This window comes from Sander vitreus, chromosome 10 (assembly GCF_031162955.1).
Source record: "Sander vitreus isolate 19-12246 chromosome 10, sanVit1, whole genome shotgun sequence".
Taxonomy (NCBI): domain Eukaryota; kingdom Metazoa; phylum Chordata; class Actinopteri; order Perciformes; family Percidae; genus Sander; species Sander vitreus.
The window spans coordinates 13,592,650-13,616,507 of record NC_135864.1 but is presented as its reverse complement, the minus strand read 5'-3'; the positions used below and the strand labels follow the sequence as shown (position 1 = coordinate 13,616,507).

Here is a 23,858-nt window from a genome sequence, read left to right as displayed (position 1 = left end):
ACGCACGCACGCACGCACGCACGCACACACACACACACACACACACACACACACACACACACACACACACACACACACACACTCTGCAGGCTCAGTGAAAATGTGTGTGTGTCTAGCTCTGCAGCACTGGGGGCTGAGCTGCCAGGAGTGTGAGTCCAGTGCTGTGCCCTTGTTTATAACCTGTCAGACAGACACTAATCCACACCAACAGTTCCCAGGTGACCAATGGGCTCACTGCCCTAGCAAGTGACAAGCTGCTAGGCATGCTGAACCCCGCTGACCACCACAAACATAACCACAAACGGCTCTGCTTATGTGCACCAGTGTGTGCTTGTGTGGAGAGTAAGAGGCAAGAAAACTGCTGGGCAGTACAGTCTCCACCCTGGCTGGAGTACAGTGCACAACACAGACAAATCAATACGCCAATCAGTACAGTGTGTTGTGGAGATTAAAGGGTGAGGAAGCAGAGAGGAGGTGGAAGCAGGGGTGGAGTGGATATAAAGAAGAAAAAAGGTTGATTTGGAGAGAGGAAAATGAGATACTTAGCTGTAGTGATTTGATGTATAGCACAGCACAGTGGACCACGTACCTGCTGGCATAATGTTCAATCCTGCTGTGTGTGTCTGCATGAGGCAGCTTGGGCGAAGAGCATGGCCTGGGAACAACAGAAGCCAAACATCAATACCTCACAGAGGCATTTCTAACGCACAAGTGGGAATGAGTTGTCGCAGGAAAAACTTCATTTAGACATATTGCTATAATCCAGAAAAAGGTTTTATTTGTGAACATTGTTAGGATGCAGGCAAGGGAGGTGCAACTTGTTTCACAGTGGAGGAAAAATAATTGAGTACATGTATGCAAGTGCTGCATTTGAGTACAATTTTGGTCTACTTGTACTTTACTTGAGCATTTACCTTTTTTTGTACTACATTTATTTTAGAGCTTTAGTCATTTTGCAGATTAAGATTTTACACACAAAACACATGATCTCTTAAGGTCTTAAAATGTTATAAAATTCAATTGAATAGACCACTGGTTCCCTACATTTTTGGCTTGTGATGCTTTGTAGTCAAGACCTATCTTCTCATGACTCTTTTCAATAAGGCAGAACAACAGAACCTGGACTGCTAGTCAGCGCCACATTGAACTGCACGCTGCAGTCCTTGTGTGTGTGTCGGGCGCGAGAGAGAGAGAGAGAGAGAGAGAGAGAGAGAGAGAGAAAAAGAAAGAGAGAGAGAGCGCGGCCGTACCCTCCAGCTTTTTACAATTGCAACTCCGCTACTGCTCTGCAAAAGTGAACTCAGAGTCAACTTTGGCGAACGGACAGGGGATCTTCTATGCTAATTTAGGGGTTCAAGCAAGACTCATCTTCAAAGCCAGATGTACTATAAGACCAACCTAGGCGTCTACTAGCTGCTACTCTGCACTTGTTACCGATATCGTGAAATAATCTCATCACATTTTAATCTCACGAAATTTTTGTCACACCTCTAGTAATAACTAGTAATCACTGAAGTCTCATCTCCAACTCATGTAATGTTTGAGGCTATAAAAAGTGACCCTAACAGAGACACAATCAGTCAAAAACATGGACCCATAATCATGCTAAATCTTTCTGGGTACTGTCACAGCCCTCAGCTAGGCTTCTTGATGATCTCATGGATTGATTTGTTTCATCTCTCGTTTTTCCCTTTGGGTGAAGACTTGCTCATGTGAACCAATCACCTGAGCCAGGCTGAGATCACAGGAATAACGTTACATTAATTCTGAACACAGAGCTGTCCGCTTTAACCCACCTCAGCAAGTAAGAGTGCACGGAAATTGTCAGAGCATGATAATTAGCCTACAACAGCAGGAGTTTGAATGGGTGAAAGAAGTAATAGATAGATGACAGAAAAAGCAGAGAAAGAGAGATGTCTGGGTTGTGATTATGTGTTGGACTCACGTCTCCGAGCTCTCGGCTTCCAGCACAGATTGCACCGGCAGGTAACCTCTCTGCGGATGCTTGGTGAAATACTGCTTTGACCTGAACTTATTCTTCAGAGTCTTGGCAAAGTCCCTCATCTTCTCTCCCGAGGTTGTCTAGAGTTGTGATTTAGGAGGCGAGGGGTTGGTGGGGTGGAGGAGGGGTGAGAGGTGGCGGTGGTGGAAAGGGTGGGAAACAAATCACACCGCTTAAGAATTCTTGAAAATGTTGCTTTCTCCAAAATGACCTCACCTGAAATTAGTCCACTCTGTCTTGGCACTGGTTTGTCTTATTTTGACTTTAGATGACTAACTTATTGCTCCATCTGCTTACTCATTCAGTTTCTGCTGCTCTCTCTGCTTCCATCCTTCATTTTTGCTCTCTCTCTAGCTCTCTTGTTTCCTGCTCTCTGTCTCTTTCATAGTAAAATATCTATGGGCGCCTGCCTGACTTAACATTGTAAAAAAAACTGTAGCTTGCTAATATAAAATATTGTCCAGTGGAAAAAATCCTTGTACAGCCCAGAATTGATTAGATATTAAATCTGGCATCATCTCAGTCCACTCCAGCTCTCCAGCTACAGTTACTCCCTTGGAATGAACTCAATTTCTGAGACTGTGTGTGCAATCGCCTAAGACTCTGGTTTTATTGGGGTTTAGTGCACAATGTGTGCTCCAAATAGCACATTACTGTGTTTGTGTGCACTATGTGAGCCAAAAAGGATGTTACTGTTAAGTGGCACTCAATCTCTGCATACTATAGATCTGGATGAGGGAGTGTAAGCATAGCTAACAGTATACACTTAGAGAGGGGGCTAATCTAGGTCTGGCAGCAGGAATCAAGAGATAGTAGTATTTTTATTTTTTACCACAGCTGAGTTTTATTCGTCCCTGGAGCCTTGAATTTGTATTCTGTTAAAGCTCTAGATAATGTTTGTCTTACTGGTGTGTAGTACTCCATGATGGGGTAGTGCAGCTTCTTTCCCTTGGTAGTGCGGCCGGTTAGAAAACATGTCTGGCAGATGTCCACATTGAACTGCTTCAGACTGCGATACCTGTCAAGATCAATATAACAGAGAGGCTGAACTGATGCAAGAGAACTGGGCAGAGTAGAGCGGGGTGTGTGTGTGTGTGTGTGTTTATGTGTGTGTGTGTGTGTGTGTCTCCTCTTATTATTGTCATACATGGTATCTTAGTTCCAGCATCTCCAACAAGCCTTTATTTAGTGAGCAGAGGTTCTTATATATAATGAAAACACGAGCTGCCACTATTAAAAAATATTTCTTTGCTTCTCCTTTTGACTTTCTCGATGTCCCAACATGTAATATTCTTATTGTTTCAATTTTTACTTTTTTGCATTCATATTACATACACAACTTCTAAATTCACCCAGTTCTTTTAACATATTACTTCTATTAAACTTGCAGGACGTTTGGCCCCTGGGTGGCTTAGTTGGTAGAGCGGGCGCCCATGTGTAGAGGTTTATTCCTCGACGCAGAGGCCCAGGGTTGAGGTCTGACCAGCTACAATTTCCTGCATGTCTTCCCCCTCTCTCTCTCCCCTCTCATATTTAGGCTGTCCTGGTGATTAAAGGCGGAAATGCCAAAAAATGTATTTAAAAAAAAAAACCTGCAGGAAGTTGACCTTTATTTTACACACCGTCCACCCTTTATTATACCAAACGTGTCTTGGGGTTGTGTAGGTGCATATGTTCCTTCCTCATTTATAAAATTTATTTTTTCATGTAATGTTGCAAAGCCCACTGTGATCTCTCTTATGTCATGTTATGTCAGGTAGGCATGTTAGGTAATGCCAACCTGAAGCCCTTGATGGGACACTGTTTGCAGACATAGCATTTGGCCTGGTGCTTGGTCGATTCTGCAGCAGCCACACGGTGGAGGACAGGCAGCCAAACCATTGACTGTGGCTCCAGGCTCATCCACTCCAGGAAGTGAGACACCTCAATTGTAGGTTTCCCTGGGGCCTGGAAAAGAAAAGGTGGGAGGGAGGAAATAAGTGAGATTGTAAACAATCCAAATATAGACCAACAGCAGGGAAGGTACACAAAGTAATGAGATGAGAAGGTGTGCTTCCTTTCCAAAGGTAGTCCAGCAGTGAGCTACGGGAAACCAAAGAGAATACAAAAGATAAGAGGAGGACGAAGAGGGAGAAAGAAGATGCACTACACTGTGACATATTTTTGCTTTTATGCAACTACTTAAACAATTATAAAGCTAAAACACAGCAGGCATAACTTCTGTGTCTGCGTGTATACTGTATGTGTGTTTGTGTGTCTGCATGCAGTCCGTCTCTTCTGCAGACACCTTGTTCATAATTCCAAAAAGTGGGATAAAAAGGAAGTCAACCTAATAAAAGAATGACTCACCAAGCGCTGAAAATCCGTGATGTGCTAAATTCTCATTAAGTCTGCATCAGAGATGCATTAAGAGGTTGATTTCCCTGGGGCTACCTTCACCGCAGCAGAGTAGCATAATGTGTGTGTGTGTGTGTGTGTGTGTGTGTGTGTGTGTGTGTGTGTGTGCACTGATCACACAGACGGTGAGGTGTACAGAGGTATGGAGTCTCCCGGGATGAAGGAGCTCCTCCCTGGTAGTAAACTAGCCAGCTCCATGTGGGAGGTCAAATAGTAGCTCCTCACATACTGAACACCTGGAACTGTCACTGACTATACTGAGCACGCCACTGCATCTCAATGCATCACTCTGAGCAGACAGGATGCTTTAAACATCTTTGGAAAAGTAAAGAAATAAACATTCAGTATCCACTAAACGGCGTGTGTATGTGAATCAAAATATTAAACGTACAACACTTCTCACAAAGTATACAAAAATTGAAAAAATTGTTGAGTTATTCCCCAAGTTGAATTTGACCCAGGAACCTCTGCAAATACAGTCATGTTGTTCTGTATAACCGCCGTATATTCTCCGTCATAAGTCAATCCATCTGCTCCTACTCCTGCCAGCAGAGTCAGAAAGTAAAGGTCTATGAGAGATTTCAGCAACTGGTGTACCCACATCCCCACAAACTGATGTCAATCATTTGCAAGCAAAATGATAAATGGGCATTTCATCTACAACTAAACGCCCTGACATGAATCAAATAGAGAAAGGAATTGATTTTAATCAGCCATAGATGATGCAGCAAGCATAGACCAGAATAGAGTGTGTATAATAAGGATCTGCCTAAAAAATGAGGGAATTAAAAGGCTTTCCATAGGCCACCTTCCAAAAAAGCTGTTACCTACCCCGAATAACTCCCTAATTATCTGGTGTCCCAAATTGAATGTAACCAGGTAACATTCCTGCACTTGCGCCAAACATACAACTTCAGATGCATTTAGAACAAGCAGGAAGGAAAGACTAATGCTTCAATTCATGCATTTAACATGTCTCCTCATCAGCTATTGCTCGTGCACTACTGGACTCAGTGTCCACACTTCATCATATATATATATATATATATATATATATATAATATTGATATATATCATATCAATATTCCAATAGATCATATTTTAAAAGCAACTTTCTCATTTAAACTTATTGGATTTCACTTACAGTTCATGTATGGTTAGAAACATTATCTACCACTGACTGTATTTCATGTATTTTAAAAGCAATGCAATGCAATATTAATGTGATGTAATGTTTGTGAGGCAACACTCTGAATGTGTGTGGTGCAGTTGGGGTTTCTTTATGTAAAATAATTATAGCCTCTCCATTTCCCCTGCTGATGTCAGTAAAACACAATGGGCTTCACATAGCTGACATATTTTGAAACTTGACTTTTGATGGAAATCATTGGAAGGCATGATTGCCATTTATTTTTTAAGTTTCTGACTTTATAATTCTGTTTCTGTATTTGTAATTTTGTCTTGGCATGGACAAGTTCTGTTCTGAATATGTCTATATGTGGTGATTTTGAATGTTTCTGATAAACTGAAGGATGAAGTGTTCCTTTATGGGTTGAGAAAATTCTCCTGCTTCTTGAGCTGAATAATATTATATATATATATATATATATATATATATATATATATATATATATATATATATATATATATATATTATTAGCTGGAAAATGTATCGTCACAAATCTGAAAACAGGGCTATTTTTCTTTCACCATCAAAAGTTGACTTTTTAGAGATATGTGGTTCTCATTGAACAGCAACACCACGACATATGACGATCCTATACAATATGATGCATTGCTGTAGGTTAAACTACCTAATAGTACATAAAGGAGTTCAAATTAGCACAACCGTAAACATCTACAGCCGTAAAATGCAACATACACATAAATGCAGCAGTTTAGCAGCATATTAATCCAGAAACATCAGATATACAAACTGTAATAGTAGAACACTGACAGGGAACATTGGGACACAAAAATCCGTAAGTAGTTGAATCTTGTGACTGAAATAAGACTAAATCAATGCCAGGACAGTGTGTATCTGATCAAATGGGGTGAGGTGAACTCACAACATATTCCAGACGAATAATTTGGTCTGCTCTTATTGTCCATACTATGTGTGTGCACGTGCGTAGCAAACATGCAGCGGTGTCTGTCTGTGAATGTGTTTAAGCATGAGATGCACAGCGGTAAGTCTGTCCTCACCACGCGGAAGCAGCTGCGGACGCTGGGCTCCACGTTGCTGCCGCCGAAAGCAGCGACTTCACCCAACTGGCGAGGGATCTGGATGGCTTCATGGAGTAGCAGGCTGAGGTGACGCTGGTCTGTCAAACCTCCAGGACCAGACACCTGACGGAATAAATCTGCAAACACCAGAAATACATCTAGTAATCTATCAATAATGCAGTAATTCATCTGATAACACACTGTGTGTAACAGCATTAATTGTGCACTGCGTTTGAATGCATTAAAAAAAATAGCAATTTGTATTATCATCATATCTGCATATATTTCTCTTAAACATCTTGATCTTCTGATTCATGTATTTATTGCTACAACTTCTCAGCTTCTCAAAATGTAAATTTGGATTTTAATTACAAAGGCAGGCATCCACAATTTGAAACGTTTGTCTGCTAAATAATGGCATAACTTTAGTGTGAATATAAAAACTGTATGCTGTGTTTGACCATCAAACAGTTATCATCATTAATCATAAAATGTTTAACAATGAGCCACCAATTCCTGGCCACAGGGTTTACCTAACCTAGTTATGTGGAATAAAACTCACTTCAGTGACATATAGACAGAGACAAAATCAGTTTTAGTGGCCTGGCTGGTCTACTTGGAGATGAAAGAGCTGCATAAGTGGAGTCTTGTCAGATTTTGAATGAGGCCTTTACCAAGCTATCTGGGACTCTGCCTGTCACTGATGAGATGAATGTTGACAGGCGTGTGAGGCTGCTGCACAATGCATAAGTATAAGCATCCCATGTACCTTCCTCTCTGTGTACTTAGTCAACCTCCAGAGACAACACTTGTCTTTAACACCTGCATGGTAAACAGCCTCCTCCAAATAGTTTTCATAACCAGAGCCGAGGCACGTTTGACATTTTAAATGTTCACATTGAGCCGTTTGATAAAGATGAGTTTTGGACGTGGATGTTTTATGAAGACACAGCCACGGTATATAGGCCTATTACATCTGAAACCTGCAATGTTGCAAACCCAGCAGTGAGATAATAGTATTTCTGGAGTTGACTGCACAAGCCACAAACTATCTGAACAACAAATACCAAATTTGTTTGTAAGTTTTAGGTACAAAGCCCTCACTTAACAGGTAAACAGGGCTTTATTGTAGCATTAGTGGGTCAGTTATCTAATCCCCTGCTGAAATGGCCACCTTAAATAAATAAACCCCAGCCACGGGTTTACAGCCACACTACCAGCTCTATGAGACTGTACTTAGCTAGATGCTCGCATGCTCACAATAACAACGCTAACATGCTGTTGTTTATCAGGTATAATGTTTACCATGGTCACCATCTTAGTTTAACTTGTTTGCATGCACAGATGATGAGAATGATAATAGTTTTGCAGGTATTTTGGTTGAAAACCAAAGTATGGACAAATGAAATCAAGGCAATCCTTCAATAGTTTTTGAGATATTTCCATCTGTACCAAAGTGGTGGACCGACTGACCATTTTGCCATCCCTCTCTAGCCACATTGCTAAAAAATTACAAAAATGAGGTTTATTGAGTTTGTAAGAGAAAACTGATCTGATGATAAAATTAGAGGCAGAAGCCAGTGAAAGCCAAATTAGGAGTAAAAGCACTACATTTTGATGTTAAATAAAAGCCCCTAAACCTAACTTAAGATGTAGTATCAAAAATGACTGGTACCACAAAGTCAAGCAAATATTCCTTTTTCTCAAGCCAAAGACTGGTGATGATAGAATTAACACCCACCATATGTATCTCAAAGCGGGTTGATGCAAATGCTTCAGATTTATTTGCAAATATTATTGTGACGTTTGGAGTTGGCAAAAAAATGGGATCAGTCAGTGAAATTTCAGAGTGTTAAGGCAACCACATGTCTACCTGAAACCAGAAAAAGAGGGCTCACTCACCTCAGGGACCAGTCAATTGAAGGCTGTTATCGCTCATTCTTTAAGAGCTGACACAGATGGTGTGCCAGGCATGAATAATCCTGGCATGTGTTTGGCAGTGCTGTCTCTGATCTTGTATCAACTACAAGCTGTTCAAGGTCCAGCTATCAAACGCTCACTTTTCATTTTTATCATGATAACATGATGACTTGTAAACTTGGGTTACAATAGAACAGTAAAACATATCTCATATAATCAAATAAGGCGTGGTGCCTTGGCTCTTTGCTAGTTGATTTGTGATGAAAAATGGGAGTGGAAGCCATAGAAGGAGAGTGTGCATGAATGTGTCTATGGCCAGCAATCCTTTTAAGGCCCCCGGTGTACTTTGCAGAAGTAAAGAGAGCTTTCTCCATTATAGCAGCAGACTCATTTCCTCCATTAGACTAAGTGGATGTCTTTATGAAATACTGGCCATCAGGGCTGTTTTGTTTTGGCTCATTGTTTGCAGTTGAGGAGATGCATTAGGCACATGAGCAGGCATCCGACTCACATTTGTATTTCTCTTGGACGTCTGCATTGCACAAGCTCACCAATCCCATCTTGAAGCTGAGAACTCGCATTTTGCCATTACGAGCACTAGTGGAAAAAAAGAGAAGAAGAATAACAAAAAAGTTGTAAGGTTACAATTTATGAACAGTGAATGATCTCAAATCATGGCTGCAGTAATAAATTCATACATTGGCTGAGCCCTTCTGGGAGGGACAAAGTGTGGAGGAATTACTTGGGTCAAAGCAGTACAGTACAGATCAGTGCAACAGTGTGAAATTGTATTAGAGCTTAGCTGTACTAGAGCACCTGAAGGCACTCCAGGGATTTGAAGAAGTTGTGTCAATGGATTTATGGCCAGAAGAGCAAAAATAAGCTTGCAATGTCACTTACTGTACAAACACGTGCATGCATACTGCATAAACACACAATTACATACACATATCCAGTATTTGTGAGGATCAGAGGTGCTGTCCCCAGCTGAATAAATAGAATAAATGATCACTGGCCAGTGAGATGCACTCTGATGTGACCTGACCGGAGCCTTAAAGGGTCGCATTAGTTTTTTTTCTGCTTAAATTAAAATACACAAACACACCGTCACCGTTCGTATTGAGATTTCACAACTGCAATGCCTGGAAGAATTTACTGTGGAGCTGAGCAGCATTGGCAGAAACCACAGGCTTAGTGAATTAACATTTGAATCATTAAGTAAGAAATCAAGGACACATTCATCAGAGAACGTCAGATCAATGAAGTTTAAAATTGAATCAAAGAGTGAGTTAATTTTCCAGAGCTGGGATGTTGTAGAAAGTAGAGACATTTTTTTAATCTGCCGATAGGTCAAACTACAAGGAAGTGAAACATTACTTAGGCAAGGCCATTAGAGTCACATGGAGAAACACGAGACGTGATAAGGAGACCATTTCTGTTTTTGTCCCTGTTAGATTCAGAGCTGGAGTTGGTTGAGAGGAGCTTGAGAGCACAGGGGAGCGACTCGCTGTCAGCACCTTTCACACACATTTTCTGCTGTGTGTCACATTACATCTTCAATATCCCCAGTGCTGCTCCTCAGGGGACATGTCACTCCTGCACACCCTCCTAGTGTGACACGCCTCTGGAGGCCACACACACACACACACACACACACACACACACACACACACACACACACACACACACACACACAAACACACACACACACAAATGGACACACAAACATACGCACATTTCATTCAGATTCACTGCTGCTATTTATTGGAAAACAAAAAGCAATTACTGAAATTTATGCAGACGGTAAAGTCTCTGATTGTCTCTCATTAGCAGCCAGAACTCCCGACCGAATTTACAGCACTCGTGGGGTTGTTCCTGTATCACTGCCTCTGTGCTCGGTGTTTTCTCTTTGGAGATGGCACCAAATAGTCAATCAGGACCAAAGATGGGGTGAAAGTTGGTGTGAAAGAGGATTTGTTTCTGCTGTCTCTCAAAAGGGATGCTTGGCTCTCTGCCTGGACATTGTTATTGTAGCTTTAGCCACACTGTGGCTCTTTATAGATGTCTGTACAACAAGCCATTAAACCACTTACATCAATCTGCAAACAGGCTGCACTAGGACTGTGAGGAATAGTTAAATATAGTTTATACTGTTTGTTGTGGCGTGAGATTACACATAGTTAATCTCTGTATGTGATGTTTATTTAGTTCCATTATTTTTGATACTATTGTTGACTCAAATGACCTGGTGTAATGTGAAAGGGTCCACAGTCCAGATTTACAATGTCAGTTGCATGTAAAGTGACAAAAGCACTGATGGAGAGCAGGTGAATTCCATTCAGTTCTTCTCAACTGTTGCTATAATACGATGAGACTAAACATGAGCGTTACAAGACAGAGATGAGTGTGTCACTTAAAAGAATGCTGCACCAATTTAGCATTGCACTCACATTGTCGCCTCACAATGGAGAGTAAAAAAGGAACAAAATTGACGCAACCAGAAACATCGTCTTTTGTTTTCTGTATTCCATGCATTCTTCTTCCTTGTAAATTGAGTGAGTGAGTGTCTTATCTAATGTAGCCTCGTGCCGTTAGCCTTAAGCAGAGATGAAGAGCGGGCAACAGAGGTCTGGACACCCTAAGACCTGTAAACAGACTTTGATGTGCAAAATTGTCTCAGCTAACCTTCAGTGATCAGTAGAATAATCATCTTGGATGACAGCTTAACAATCAGCTTTTATCTCATCATTTTGATTTGTTTTTGCCTGCACATAAGTTGTTTAATTATTTACTTAATTATATATAAATATATAAAATATATAATAGCTTTCAACCCAAGTAGGTTTTAATAAATACATACAAATAATACATACACCCTAGCTTACCCACCTGTCGTAGACGTTGAGCAGCCAGTTGAGACACATGTCGACGCAAAGTGGAATGTTGACCAGGACGGACCTCTCCTCCTCTAGCCTCTCATACAGAGCCGTCAGGCCGTGGATCATCTCCACCACATCCATCACATGCTCCCCCTGCTGCAGCACCTGCTCCCGAAACACCTCCCCGAGGCTGCTCAGCGCCACTAAATCCACTAAAAACAGACATAGATACATATTGAGGAACACAGAGACCTGGAAAAACACTTTCATTGTGACCATGTGCAGTGGAGGAAGAAGTATTTAGATCTTTTACTTAAGTAACAACACTACAGTGTAGAACTACTATTATAATTATATAAATATTGATAAATTAATGTGTTCATCACTTTAATGTTGCAGCTGATAAAGATGGGGCTAATTGTAAGATTTAATATTAATTTTAAGATGATTTATATTTTGTATTAATAAATCTGCAAAGTAACTAAAGTTATCAAATAAATGTAATGGAGTAAAAAGTACAAGTAACTCAAAATTGTACTGTACTGTATTGACTAAATGTACTGACCATGTGTATGTACTGTATGTTTTTGATGTGACAACATATTTTATGTTTCTACATGGTTGGAAATCAAATAAACTGATTATTTCGAACACATAAACACACATAAACACACAGACACAGAGCAGGATCGTCATCCTCATCTCAGCACATGAGAGCACAGGCGATAGCACATTCACCTTTTTTGCCTACCATATGTTTCAAGAGCAGTGACACAAATTTGATTTCGCTCTTCTAAACTAATTTGAGGGCCCATCCCTAGGAGTGGAGCTAAAAGGGTGTCTGTGGATGCCAGGTATAATTGGATAGCAAGATAATGAGGTCGAACAGAAAGCGGAGATACCAAGAGTATTCTCAGGGTTGTGAGGGAATCACCAAAAAATTTATTTCTGATGGGCTCTTATGCAGCACTGCTCAATCATTCACAAAGTGCAGAGAGAGAGAGTGAGAGTTCTGTTATCAAGGCAGCCTGGCAATTAAATCCTGTAACGATATCAACTACTAGGGTATGATAAGAGAGTGGGCAAGAGACAGAAAGACGGAGAGTCATTGAAAGAGGTTTTTCACAGTAGTTTGAGGATGCTGAGTTTTTATTACAGCAACTCTGGACATGGAGGAGAGGAAGATGGCAAGAGAAGGCAGAGAAGGGAAGGGGGTGAGGAAGGAAAGGTGCGAAATTGTCCACAGTCAGTGGGAGCACTGCAGATGATGGAAGATTGACAAGAGCATGTGTCGTATGAGCATGAAGAGGGAAAAAGAAAGGCCAAGTTTGAGGTAGTGAAAAACCGAGAGAGCACAGAATGTGAGGCATAAAGAAACATCATGAAGAGAACCATTGGAAAAATCAACAATAGTTAGAATAATGGGCAGAAAGTGAGAGGGTCTGGCCCGAGTAGGATACAACAAGTGCTGTGAACATGAAGGGGCACACATTCATGCCTCAACCATGTGGCAAACACTAATTGCCTTCACTTTTGTAAGTTGAATGGACCAATTAATAGCTCTAATTACCACACACACCAACGATCCAGGCTGTGGTGAAAATGAGGAAAGAGTCCGGTGGTTGAGTGGTTTCTAGTGGCTCTTGAGTTTAACAATACTTTTGATTTCTGGCTTTTAAAGCCAAGTAGTGTAGAGATGACTCCTGACAACTGAATAAAGAAATGTGTCACAGCTAATCGTTATATCTCATTCTCGAATCGAGCGTGTCATAGTGGATTACTGATGGTGCAGGATGTCAAATCACATTAGCCATCCCAGCCTTGCAGGCAGGAAATACCATTAATCACATACTGTACGTACATCTCAGAGCCTTCTGAACTCGCCGCAGCTTCATGGCTGTTCTGTATGCTGAGAACTTGATGTTGTTCAGATCCGCTAACAGAGGGAAAGAGAAAGAGATTTGAGTATATGAAAAGATGAAGGATAACAAACCCATCCTGCGCCACTACACCCTGCTGTCGAGAAATTAGACAGCACTATCTCTCCTCCTAGTTATCATGCCATTGCAGAAGTCATAAGTGACATTATATGTGCACATGCGTGTCTAGCTGTGCATGTGTATGCAACAGCGTGCCTATCTCCCTTCAAAGCTCTCCGTGTCAGATCAGATTAAAAGCAAAACACATGATATCGTTTAATCTAAATTAATTAAGGGCTAAGCAAAAAGCAATAACAGCGCTTGTGCCTCGTAGGTTAATGACAGTAGAGATGTAGTCCCAAAGGTGTTTGACATTCAGGGCCCTTAATGAGCTGTGTGACAGGGCGATTAAAGCAGAAGCCCAGTGTTGCCGTGCTGCTGGTGCTGCTGCAGCCCAGTGGGTTGTCCTGGGCCAATGAGCACGACTCGCAGGGTGCTTTAATTGTCACCTTACTCACCCAGTGCTTGATACAGTTCTGTCATCTTTGGATGGTCCCAGCATGTTGTCTGGGCCTGATGGCTAGGGGAAGACAGACAAATTAAACAAAAGGTGGAAGAATTCGTGAAGGAGGCACAAATGGGGGTGCACATTTTCAGGCCAAAAAGAGCAAGGTAGAAATGGGAGTACAAATGAACCGAGGGAAGCAGAGACAGGTAGGTGAGGCAGACGGTAAAAGAAAGGAGATCAAAGGGTAGTAAGTGAGAGAGAAAGATACAAATGAGAGGGCAGGATAGGACTGTTTACAGGAGATTTCAGACCTGTGAAGTGCAGACATGCGTCAAACATGATTCAGGTTCAGGCATCAAAGTTACACTGCTGCTTTGCTGGAGATATACTGACGGTAAATTAAAAGGCTTCACTCAGGGACACTAAATGATATCTCAACCCATAGACACATCAACAACTTACATTTACACTACCTTCTTATCCCACTACTAGCTCTATGGGCACATTCAGAAAAAAAAGATCCAATAAAAAATGACAAATGCAGCAAAATAAATGAGAAACAACCCCTAAGCAGAAAGTCTGCCAGGACCCAGGGGCCTTTTAGGGCAGCCTTCATCGTTTTACCTGTGTGAGCGCGCATTGATTAGTACCCAATAAAGTGCTACTCAGATACTACTCCCACTCCTACAATCATTGGTACAGTAATATAGCCCATAAAGCATTGATTAGCAGACTAAAACATGACCCACGAGGTTTTGTTGCTCATGATTAAGAAAATTCATTTTCATAGTCTGCACACACAAAGATACCACCTCTAGGCATAAACACACACACACACACACACACACACACACACACACACACACACACACACACACACACACACACACACACACACACACACAGTTCATTGATAAAACCAGCAGCACTCTAAAGGTGAAATAGGATTGATGAGGTAAATAGATAAACAGATGAGTGCCCAAGCACATAGGGCTCACAGCAGCTAAATATAGATCATTTCTGAATCATTTAGTGTGTTATGTTTCTAATTTTTAATGGAATCTCTGTACAAATAATTGGGCAATGGAAAAATCTTTCAAAATGTGAGACGAGAAGTGGGACTAATTTGGGATATCTTTCTTCCAGATCTCTGAATCACTGCCTATCTTTCTGATTTTTTTTTCAGTGATTCAAATGTCTGGTGCTTTGCTCACAGATGGAATTGAAAAATAACCAGGCCCATCAAAGGTTTATAGGCAGGGAAGTAGCTATTCACATGGTGCAATGTGCTACAAAACAACTATTATAAAAGGATATTTCTATGATCAACATACCAAATGTTCAGTTTCTGTGTGGATTGAAAAGTATTTCAGTTTAACTGATACATCACCACTGATTGGTCATTACAAAACAACCGCCACTCCCAAACAGGAAATAGTTAATATGAATACAATGTTAAACTGAATAATGAAATAAAAACAAATGGCAATTAATTTCAATATAGGTCTATAAAGCTTGTACTCCTTATTGTTTCACCAGCTTTTTGATGTGATGGCTTGGACCATTTAAATAAGCTGTTCTGAACTGCCCGTACCCTCCATTGCGATGTCACTATGTGAAAAAGGGAGGCCAAGAATACTGCCAGCCAATCCCAGTAGTTTTTAATAACGCCACAAACTGAGTTTGGTGTGCACTGGATATCAGAGAAATCTAGGTCAGACTTAACCTTAGTGGAAAAAAATTTAACAAAAGTGCTAAACAGACATGCAGTAGTCAAAAGTACATACATTCCCACAATGCAGAAATTGACCCTGAAGTTGCACTTACTTGATGTAGTAGGGCACTTTGTTGGGGGAGATGGCACGCTCCCACGGTATCTGCACTGAACCTGCACAAACACACAGAAACCAAATCAATTTCAGAATTGGCATGTCACGCATGAAAAGCCATTGTGCACAGCGTGTCCAGACAGCGAGTCCATTTAGACCTTCCTAACAGAGCTACTCTGGTGTACAACAGGCGCAGCAAAGCCAAAGAGACATGTCTATTGTGTTGGTTTGTTTGGCACGGCCTAATACAATAGTGGAGGCAAAGGACTCGGTGAGACAGGGTGACTGTAGCGTTTAAACCAGCCTCCAAACTGAACCACAGGGGGTTCAGCTGAGGATCAAACAGAACAGACTGCACTGGAAGAAGCAATAGGCAGACAATACGCACCGACACACTGACACAGAGGCATACACGCAACCATACACACACCATGTCATTGTCCATTATCGTATCACAACACGGCACAAAGCAGACTTGAATGTTGTTGTTCTGCATATGGGAAAAATACTCACATGCACAAAGACAAAGTAGACTCCCAAATCCAGAGCAGGAAGAGCTATTAAGATTCTTTACTTAAGTACAAATACCACAAATTAAATATACTCTACTACAAGTACAAGTCAGTCCTGCATTCAACATCCTGCTTAGGTAAATCTAGGTACAGATAAAAGTATTATCAGAAATATTTACTTTAAGTATTAGATGTATTCATTATGCAGAAAAATGTCTGCTTTGACTGATATTATTATATATTATTAGATTGTTAATACTGATGCAGTAGCATTTTAGTGTTGCAGTTGTTCAAGGTGGAGGTTCACTACTTTACATACAATTAGTCCAGCTGTTCCCAATCTAGAGGTTGGGCCCCTCTAGCAAGATAAATATGGTGGGTCGTGAGATGATTCATGGGGTAGTAAAGAAGAAAAACAAAGTTCTGCGACATACGTTTGTATTATTTTTCTTTACTTTTCCTTGATGTTTGGTTTTTTGGGGGAATCATTGTTGAGTTTAGCATCTCTGAGCCTCACACTGTTATTTAAATGAAACAATGTTTCAGAAGTCCTCCTAGATATCTGCAATATGAAATAGGGCTTAAGTAGACACTGTTTTTTGTAAGGGGTCACAAACAAGAAAGGCTAGGAGCCACTGGTATAATATTTAACGATGTATTGTATTTTACAAGCTTATTCCATTTTAAAATGTAAATCTTAATTTGAAAAGTAATTATTAATCATAGCTGTTACATACATGTATGGTGTAGTAAAAAGTACAATATTTTCCACTGAAATTAAGTAAAGTAGCATTGAATGGAAATACTTAAGTAAGGTACAAGTTCCTAAAATTGTAAGTACTCCAACAGTATTCCATGTTGCATAAAAACACACACACATAAGCAGACCCAGACATTCCTGCAGGGTGCAGTGGGCTGAGCTGGCAGTCGGGTAGTGCAATATAAGCCCTGGTGCAGGGTCTCTGAGCCAGCGTGACAGCAGTAAAACTGGATGGGGCTTGGTGAGGACATTGGAGGCAAACAAGCACACAACATGTCAGATGCACTCACACAGAGAGCCCTGCAACACACATCAGTTTAAATTAGGTAAGTAAATCACATTTTTTGCAGACCTCCTGCTACTTCTCTGCAGCCTTTGAAGAGCAGCAGGTAAAAGAAGAGACAGAATCCACAAATATGTATCTCTGCTCAAATTAGAGCAATGGTGGATCTGATGAGCATCGCTGGGGATGTTTATTGCAACAGTGTGCTGGAACTGATGAAGACAGACAAACAAAGCCTGCCAGCTCCACCTCTAACCCAAATTCACACACAAACACACACAGGCAGTGTTTTATAGCCTCATCATAACAAAACTATAATACACCTAACCTTCTTTTTATCACCCCATACTCTGAGACGATGCCTTGGCACAGCATGGCACAGATCGGTGTGACAACTTCAAATAGAGAAGTAAAAACTCTTACTGGAAAGGAAGTGCTGCGATCCGGGGCCAAAGTCTCGATGTGCATCCTGGAGCTGCTTCAGCCGTTCCTCTATGGAAGCCTAAGGACACGGACACACACACACACACACACACACACACACACACACACACACACAGTTAAATCAAAGGGAATCATGCTGTTCATTCCTCTCCGTCACAAATCCCCAAAAGAAAGAAATGCACGCACACAGACCACCTGTTTCTCCTCCATTAGTTACTGTATCTACGGAATATAAATTATTTCTTTTTCCTCTGCTCCCCCTCTTGAAGGACTTTGAAAGCATTTGAAGAGCTGCAGGTAGGAAATAAAGACAGAGATTACCAAATAACATATTTTGTTGAAATGAGGACAGCAGTTCCTGGTTTGCAGCGTCAGTGTGGAAAATAGGACCAGATGATGAAATGAGAGAGAAGGAGAGGTTGCAAAGCCTCATGTGTTGCATCAATAACCACGGAGACTGAGTTGACAAAATTAAGTTTGTAAAACATTTCACATTAGTTACTGTATGTTTCCCACTAAATTTGGTGATTGTGAGGGTTGCTCTTGTGATTTAGTCTGCCTAATCCCGCTTTATTTGAAACGTATTGGATTTGGCACATGAATCATTGTCAGCTGGATGTTTGAAATGCGCACTCAAACAATGGGAGGTAAATCCACTCGTGGTGAGGTAGAGACAGATAAAGAGAGTATGAGAAAGAAGAAACTGTTAGGAGCCTTTAGACTTCAAAGAGAACCACAGGCCATGAGTCGTAATGTGTAAATCTAGATATATTAGGATGGCATTCAGCGTACACACTTCATTGCTCCCTTGCCAGAAAATAAAACAATATAATCTGGAGCGTGATTTAAATTTGTTGGGACTAATTTAGAGCATTGTCAATGTGCTGTGGAGATGTTACTGCCAACTGTGCGGTGTTGTTCAATCTCTTTGTTGTACAGGCAATTTGGGCTGCCATAAGGAAGATAAATGACAGAATTATCCATGATCGACAAATATTAGCAAATCAAATATGGAAATAGATTTTCACTGGCGTCAGAGCAGCCAAAATCAACAGGGCAAAGGATGTTGCTGGGATTTAGTATTTATCATTTTAATTAAGAGAGAAATAGGACACAGAGAGGGAGACAAAGAAAAAGGTTCCTTCTTTCTGCTTGCTTTCACAGTGAAATATAGCAGGTCAGTGCATCTTAATGCCTTGAAATTAATTAACGTGATGAGTAAAGATAGCAGCTCAAAGAAGGTATTTTCTCTCAGAACAATTTGCAACATCTGTCTCTTCATATGTTACTTTGGCTCTACTGATATCACAGAAACTCCAACAGTCCAAGATCTAGGAGATGAATATCTGCTGGTGACTATGATTCAAGATTCTATACTTTATTGCCATACAACTCGGTGCAAGTTGCTAGGAATTTGCTTCAGTGTGCTCATGACAGGACATCAACAAGATACAATAAAAACATAGAGCTAATATATACACATATGGTATCCCACACGGGATCACACTTGACATAGGCAGATAAAAAAAAAAAAAGAGCACACCGCTCACTACATACCTGGATGACAGTCCAGGAGGCTAGAGACATGTTGCATAGGGATGCAGAGCGCAAATCCACAACTTTACAATAAATAGATAAAATACCACTAGTATGGGTGGCATAAAAAAACATATAGAAAAGTATTAGAAAACCAGTGTAAAGAGATGTACAATTTATACAGTCTCGTTAGGGGAACCTTTTTTCATGAGGTGCTGGTACAGAGATGGAGAGCTGTTTAGAGATTTAATGCCTCTGCAGTATGTGCTGTTGAGAAAGTGGACTTTTTCATGAAGACTCTTTTTACCTCCAAAGCAAAGGGACATCAATGGGGAGCAAAATGAGTCCCAATTTCGTAGTTCACTCCCCAACAATCCTTTCCTAAAATACATGTGATTGCTGCAACAATTTGTAGAAACAGAAGGAAGATATGCTACTGATGTGTACAAAAATAAGACTGACAGATGCTCCTATTTATATGCAAGTTCAATCCATCCCACACACAGCGTGCATATCAGTCAGTATAGCTGCATCTGTAGGATATATGAAGTACCTTACTGGTTTTTGAACAAAGAGCACTTGAGCTTGATGTGTTTGGTCAAACGCGTATCCTAAAATAAATCAACACAGCTAGAAATAAATATGAGTACCTTATACAGGAGGAATGCCTTTTAACAAGACACAAGCTGAGTCCCAAATCCATACTGCATTCTAAACGTTTAAGTATACTGTTTTAGCAGTTCGAATACAGACATATCAACCATTTTATACCAAAACTGCAACTTTAGAAAGCAGCTGCTGTTAAACTTCACGAAGAGACATCGAAATGTTTTTCCTAAGATCTAATGCTTTTGTTTTCCAAGATTTTTTGGAGTTGCTTTACCACCACCCACAATTGTTTTATAATTTTTCAGCTGTCAGCTTCTCCTCCATTTCCTTTGTGGATTGCATCGTGGGAGAATAATGGGTATTTGGTATGCATGTCTGGTTTGAGTTAACTTAATTTAGTCCTTTTTCTGTACTGTCTATTTTTGTGAACACCCTACACTCCAAAAACCTGCTTAGAATCAGTATGTATACATATTTAGTCATAAACCAAAGTGTTGGACAAATTGAAATTGTGACCTGATGATGGTGCTAAAGGAAAAGTCAGGGGATCACCAAAGTTATTACAATTCATCATGAGAGGACCAAAATTCCTGTTCAAAATGTCATGGCAATCCATCCAATAAAATGGATGGATTGAAAATCTTCAGAAAGTACCGGCATGTGACTGTCTAGCTGTGATTAGTTGCTGCAAACAGTCCAATAGTTTCACTTGGAGCAGACAAAGGCTTAAGTTGAACAATCAACTTTATTTGCTTCACTCAAAGCAGAGAAAACACTGGCTTATCAATCAAACCCACAGCTAATCTATACTGATTTGTTCTGTTCTGTTCTCCTCATGAACTGTTTTACTCTGGGCTATTTCAGGGCACCAGTGGAAAGAGTGAGGGAGCAGCAAGTGTGCAAAGTGCTTACTGGAAATTAATTTCTAAGAATTGTTGAAAGGACGTTAAAATCATCATGTTCAGATGACAGAGAGACAGACAGGAGGAGTGGCAATTAAAACATAATGAAGAGGCCACAAACAGCAGGCTGTGGAGAAGGTGTCATGAAGGTTATCTAATGGGAACAGGGTGTTCTCACTTGAAAGGATGTTGTTGTGCTTGCCGGAACACTACAGAGGTTGATGATTGAGAAAGCAGGATTAGCTTGGAAGTTGCACACTGCAGAGTGATGGTAATGCTCACTGGATAATGCGTCCATACATTCAGCTAAGCATCAAGTGGAAGGCCAGTTCAGTTCAATGAATAATGCACTCCTTGAAATCTCTAAGAGTACATGCCTAGGATTCATTGAAGAATTGCTCTATTCATGTAAGTGCATTGATTCAAATCCTGATTAATTTCATTCTGCTGTATTTCTAACTTTAACTTCTTATTCATGATGCATAAAAATACCAAAGACCTGATCTGTACAGCAACTCAACTGTTAAATATTCTGACCAATAGCTATACTCTATAATGAATGAACGCTATGTAAATGTTTTCATAAAAAAATAGTGAGCTCAACTCATCATGCAGACGTATGCCAAGGCTAAACGCCCTATCTTGCATTGTAAACGAAAGTGAAAAATTATTTGTGCACCCGCCCTGTGATTCGGATCCTCTCCTAAATGCTATGGGTTCTTCCTTTTCCCATGCTACACCCTTCCACCAAGTTTCATGAAAATCGGGCAAGTAGTTTTTCCATAATTCTGCTGACAAACAAACAAACAAACAAACAAACAAACAAACAAACAGACCGAACCCTCCTTGGAGGAGGTAATGAAGTGCTGCTGAAAAACAACAGCTGTTAGAAAACGGATCCATACTGAGACTGGTGTCTTTAGGCTGTTGGGATTTGATGTGGATAGAAGTTGATACATTTTTAAAATAGTTTTAGCAGCTCAGATAACCTCCCCCACCCCTCAGCAGTACTTTTACCTGCCTTGCCTTACATTAACAGACCATATGGCTAAATATGTTATACTGCAAATCATTTTTTATTTTATATACTGCAACAACTGACCATTTTGCAAACCATGCTTGTTAGTAGAATTTGGATGGAATTTGTATATTGTTTCTATTCATTTTTCCTTTCATCTTTTCCCCTTTTTCATTCACTGTGAAGGGTTACACAACATAGGCAAGAGTCTGTTTATTCATTTGAAATGAAGTGAGAAGAATGGAAATAAATGGCTGCCCTGGATTTATTGGAAAAGTAAAATGGGGCTGTTGTCGTGATATTTAATCTATTGAACATGTAATTGCAACGTCCCTGGTTTCAAGTCCTGACAGGTTTTTTTTATGTAATCCTCTGCTGTCTTTTATCTAATAAGAAAAACATACTTAAAATTGTAGAGCCTGCATTCAAAACAGTTAAATATACAGGATTTGTTGTTAGGGAGCTACAGGTGAAGCTGTTTTAGGGGGCATTTTATGCCTTTTTTTAATAACTGACAATGAGGAGATGACAGAAAATGAGGGGAGAGAGACATTGGGAACAACATGGAACAAAGTTTCTCGTCCAGACTTAAACCTGGGATGTTGCAGTTCATGGTCAGTGCCTTTACCCCTAGGCCACCATGGCGCCCCTTGGTGTGGCTCTTAAAGCTAGGGGGGGAAGCCTGTAATGTTCAGTTTGGTGCTACTTGCCTAACTGGACAGTTGATATTTCGCTTGCAGTATTTCACTTAGTTCCTTGGTTCAGTTTAATGTGAGTGCATCTAGCTTAAAAACATTATCTGATCACCCTTTCTAATGACTGAATCAGAATTTAAGGGAATTGATAAAGAAAGATTGTCCTTCACAAGCTCAAAGAGAAATAAAAAATGTACTGTAAAGCAGTCGGAGGCCTTGGGTGTGGGCACCATTTGAGCTTCACATAACTTTCATTAGGACAAACATTACACATGGAATCACTCGTCATGTAATGTCTCCCTTGATTTTGACTGCCGAAAAAGCCGCTGCTGACAATGTCAAACAGACAACTCAGACCCATCAGTGAACTCTACCTGAAGCACTTTCCATCTGCTGTTGAGATGCTCCAGGGCGCGAGTGTTCTCCATCGACAAATGGACATCGGAGATAGCCAGCTGGTGGGCCAGATCATTGATGTGCTTCATGCCCTCCTTCACTTGAGTCAGCTCCTCCTTAAATAACTGCAGGAGTACGAGAGAGTATGAGACAAGCAGAAGAGATAGAGAGAGGGGGATGGAAAATAGAAAACAGCGAAAAAATACAAAACATATTACATTTACAAAAACGTCAGACACAGGCAAATATCCAGTCTAGACAAACTACACCCAAATTAAATAAATGACAAAAATCAATTAACATGTCATCTGTTATTGCTACCTGCTCTGTTATATCTAGAAAACATTTGGCAGCAACAAAATATTAACTTAAAGTGCTCATATTATGTTAATTTTCAGGTTCATTATTGTATTTAGAGGTTGTACCAGAATAGGTTTATGTGGTTTAATTTTCAAAAAACACCATATTTTGTTGTACTGCACATTGCTGCAGCTCCTCTTTACACCCTGTGTGTTGAGCTCTCTGTTTTAGCTACAGAGTGAGGCATCTCACTTCTATTCAATCTTTGTTGGGAGTCACACATGTGCAGTAAGTACTGCTAGCTAGTCAGTTGCAGATCATGAGGGAGTGCCACGCTAGCAGCTAGGCGAGCATTATAACAAGTGTTACAAAGTGACGCACGTTCGTCACGGAAGTAAAGGCTAGACTATAATAGAGCTGTTTGGAGCAGTTTGTGAACAGTGTTTTCTGTTGGGGATGGTAAGTCCCTTTGAGGTGGACGTGGCTTTTTCACTTTGTAAACCTATAATGTGCACAAAAAGATGTATAACACAATAAAGGGAAGTGAAAAAGCCAAAAAGCAAAACAGAAGTCTCTGTTCATAGTAGATTTCATGTGTGAACAATTAGGGAAAACAGGAGATGTACACAGTAAACAGTGTCTAACTCAGGACACAATAATAACCAGAGAAGTGTGCAGCTTATGTGTGCATGTGTTTTTGCCCTGCATGGTGTGTGTATGTAT

General features: G+C 40.5%; 1 protein-coding gene across 1 annotated transcript in view; it reads right to left on the bottom strand.

Moving 5' to 3' along the window:
- The window catches only part of drp2 (dystrophin related protein 2), a 75,508-nt gene that overhangs the window by 16,760 nt on the left and 34,890 nt on the right, over nt 1-23,858 (bottom strand). The window contains exons 6-17 of the mRNA XM_078260336.1: nt 22,814-22,960; nt 17,659-17,737; nt 15,679-15,739; nt 13,862-13,923; nt 13,286-13,360; nt 11,435-11,636; nt 9,057-9,142; nt 6,605-6,762; nt 3,783-3,949; nt 2,909-3,020; nt 1,946-2,082; nt 590-655 (exon numbers count right to left, since the gene is read on the bottom strand). Of these exons, the coding sequence (XP_078116462.1) occupies nt 590-655; nt 1,946-2,082; nt 2,909-3,020; nt 3,783-3,949; nt 6,605-6,762; nt 9,057-9,142; nt 11,435-11,636; nt 13,286-13,360; nt 13,862-13,923; nt 15,679-15,739; nt 17,659-17,737; nt 22,814-22,960 (1,352 nt within the window). The remainder of the gene's footprint in view (nt 1-589; nt 656-1,945; nt 2,083-2,908; nt 3,021-3,782; nt 3,950-6,604; nt 6,763-9,056; nt 9,143-11,434; nt 11,637-13,285; nt 13,361-13,861; nt 13,924-15,678; nt 15,740-17,658; nt 17,738-22,813; nt 22,961-23,858) is intronic.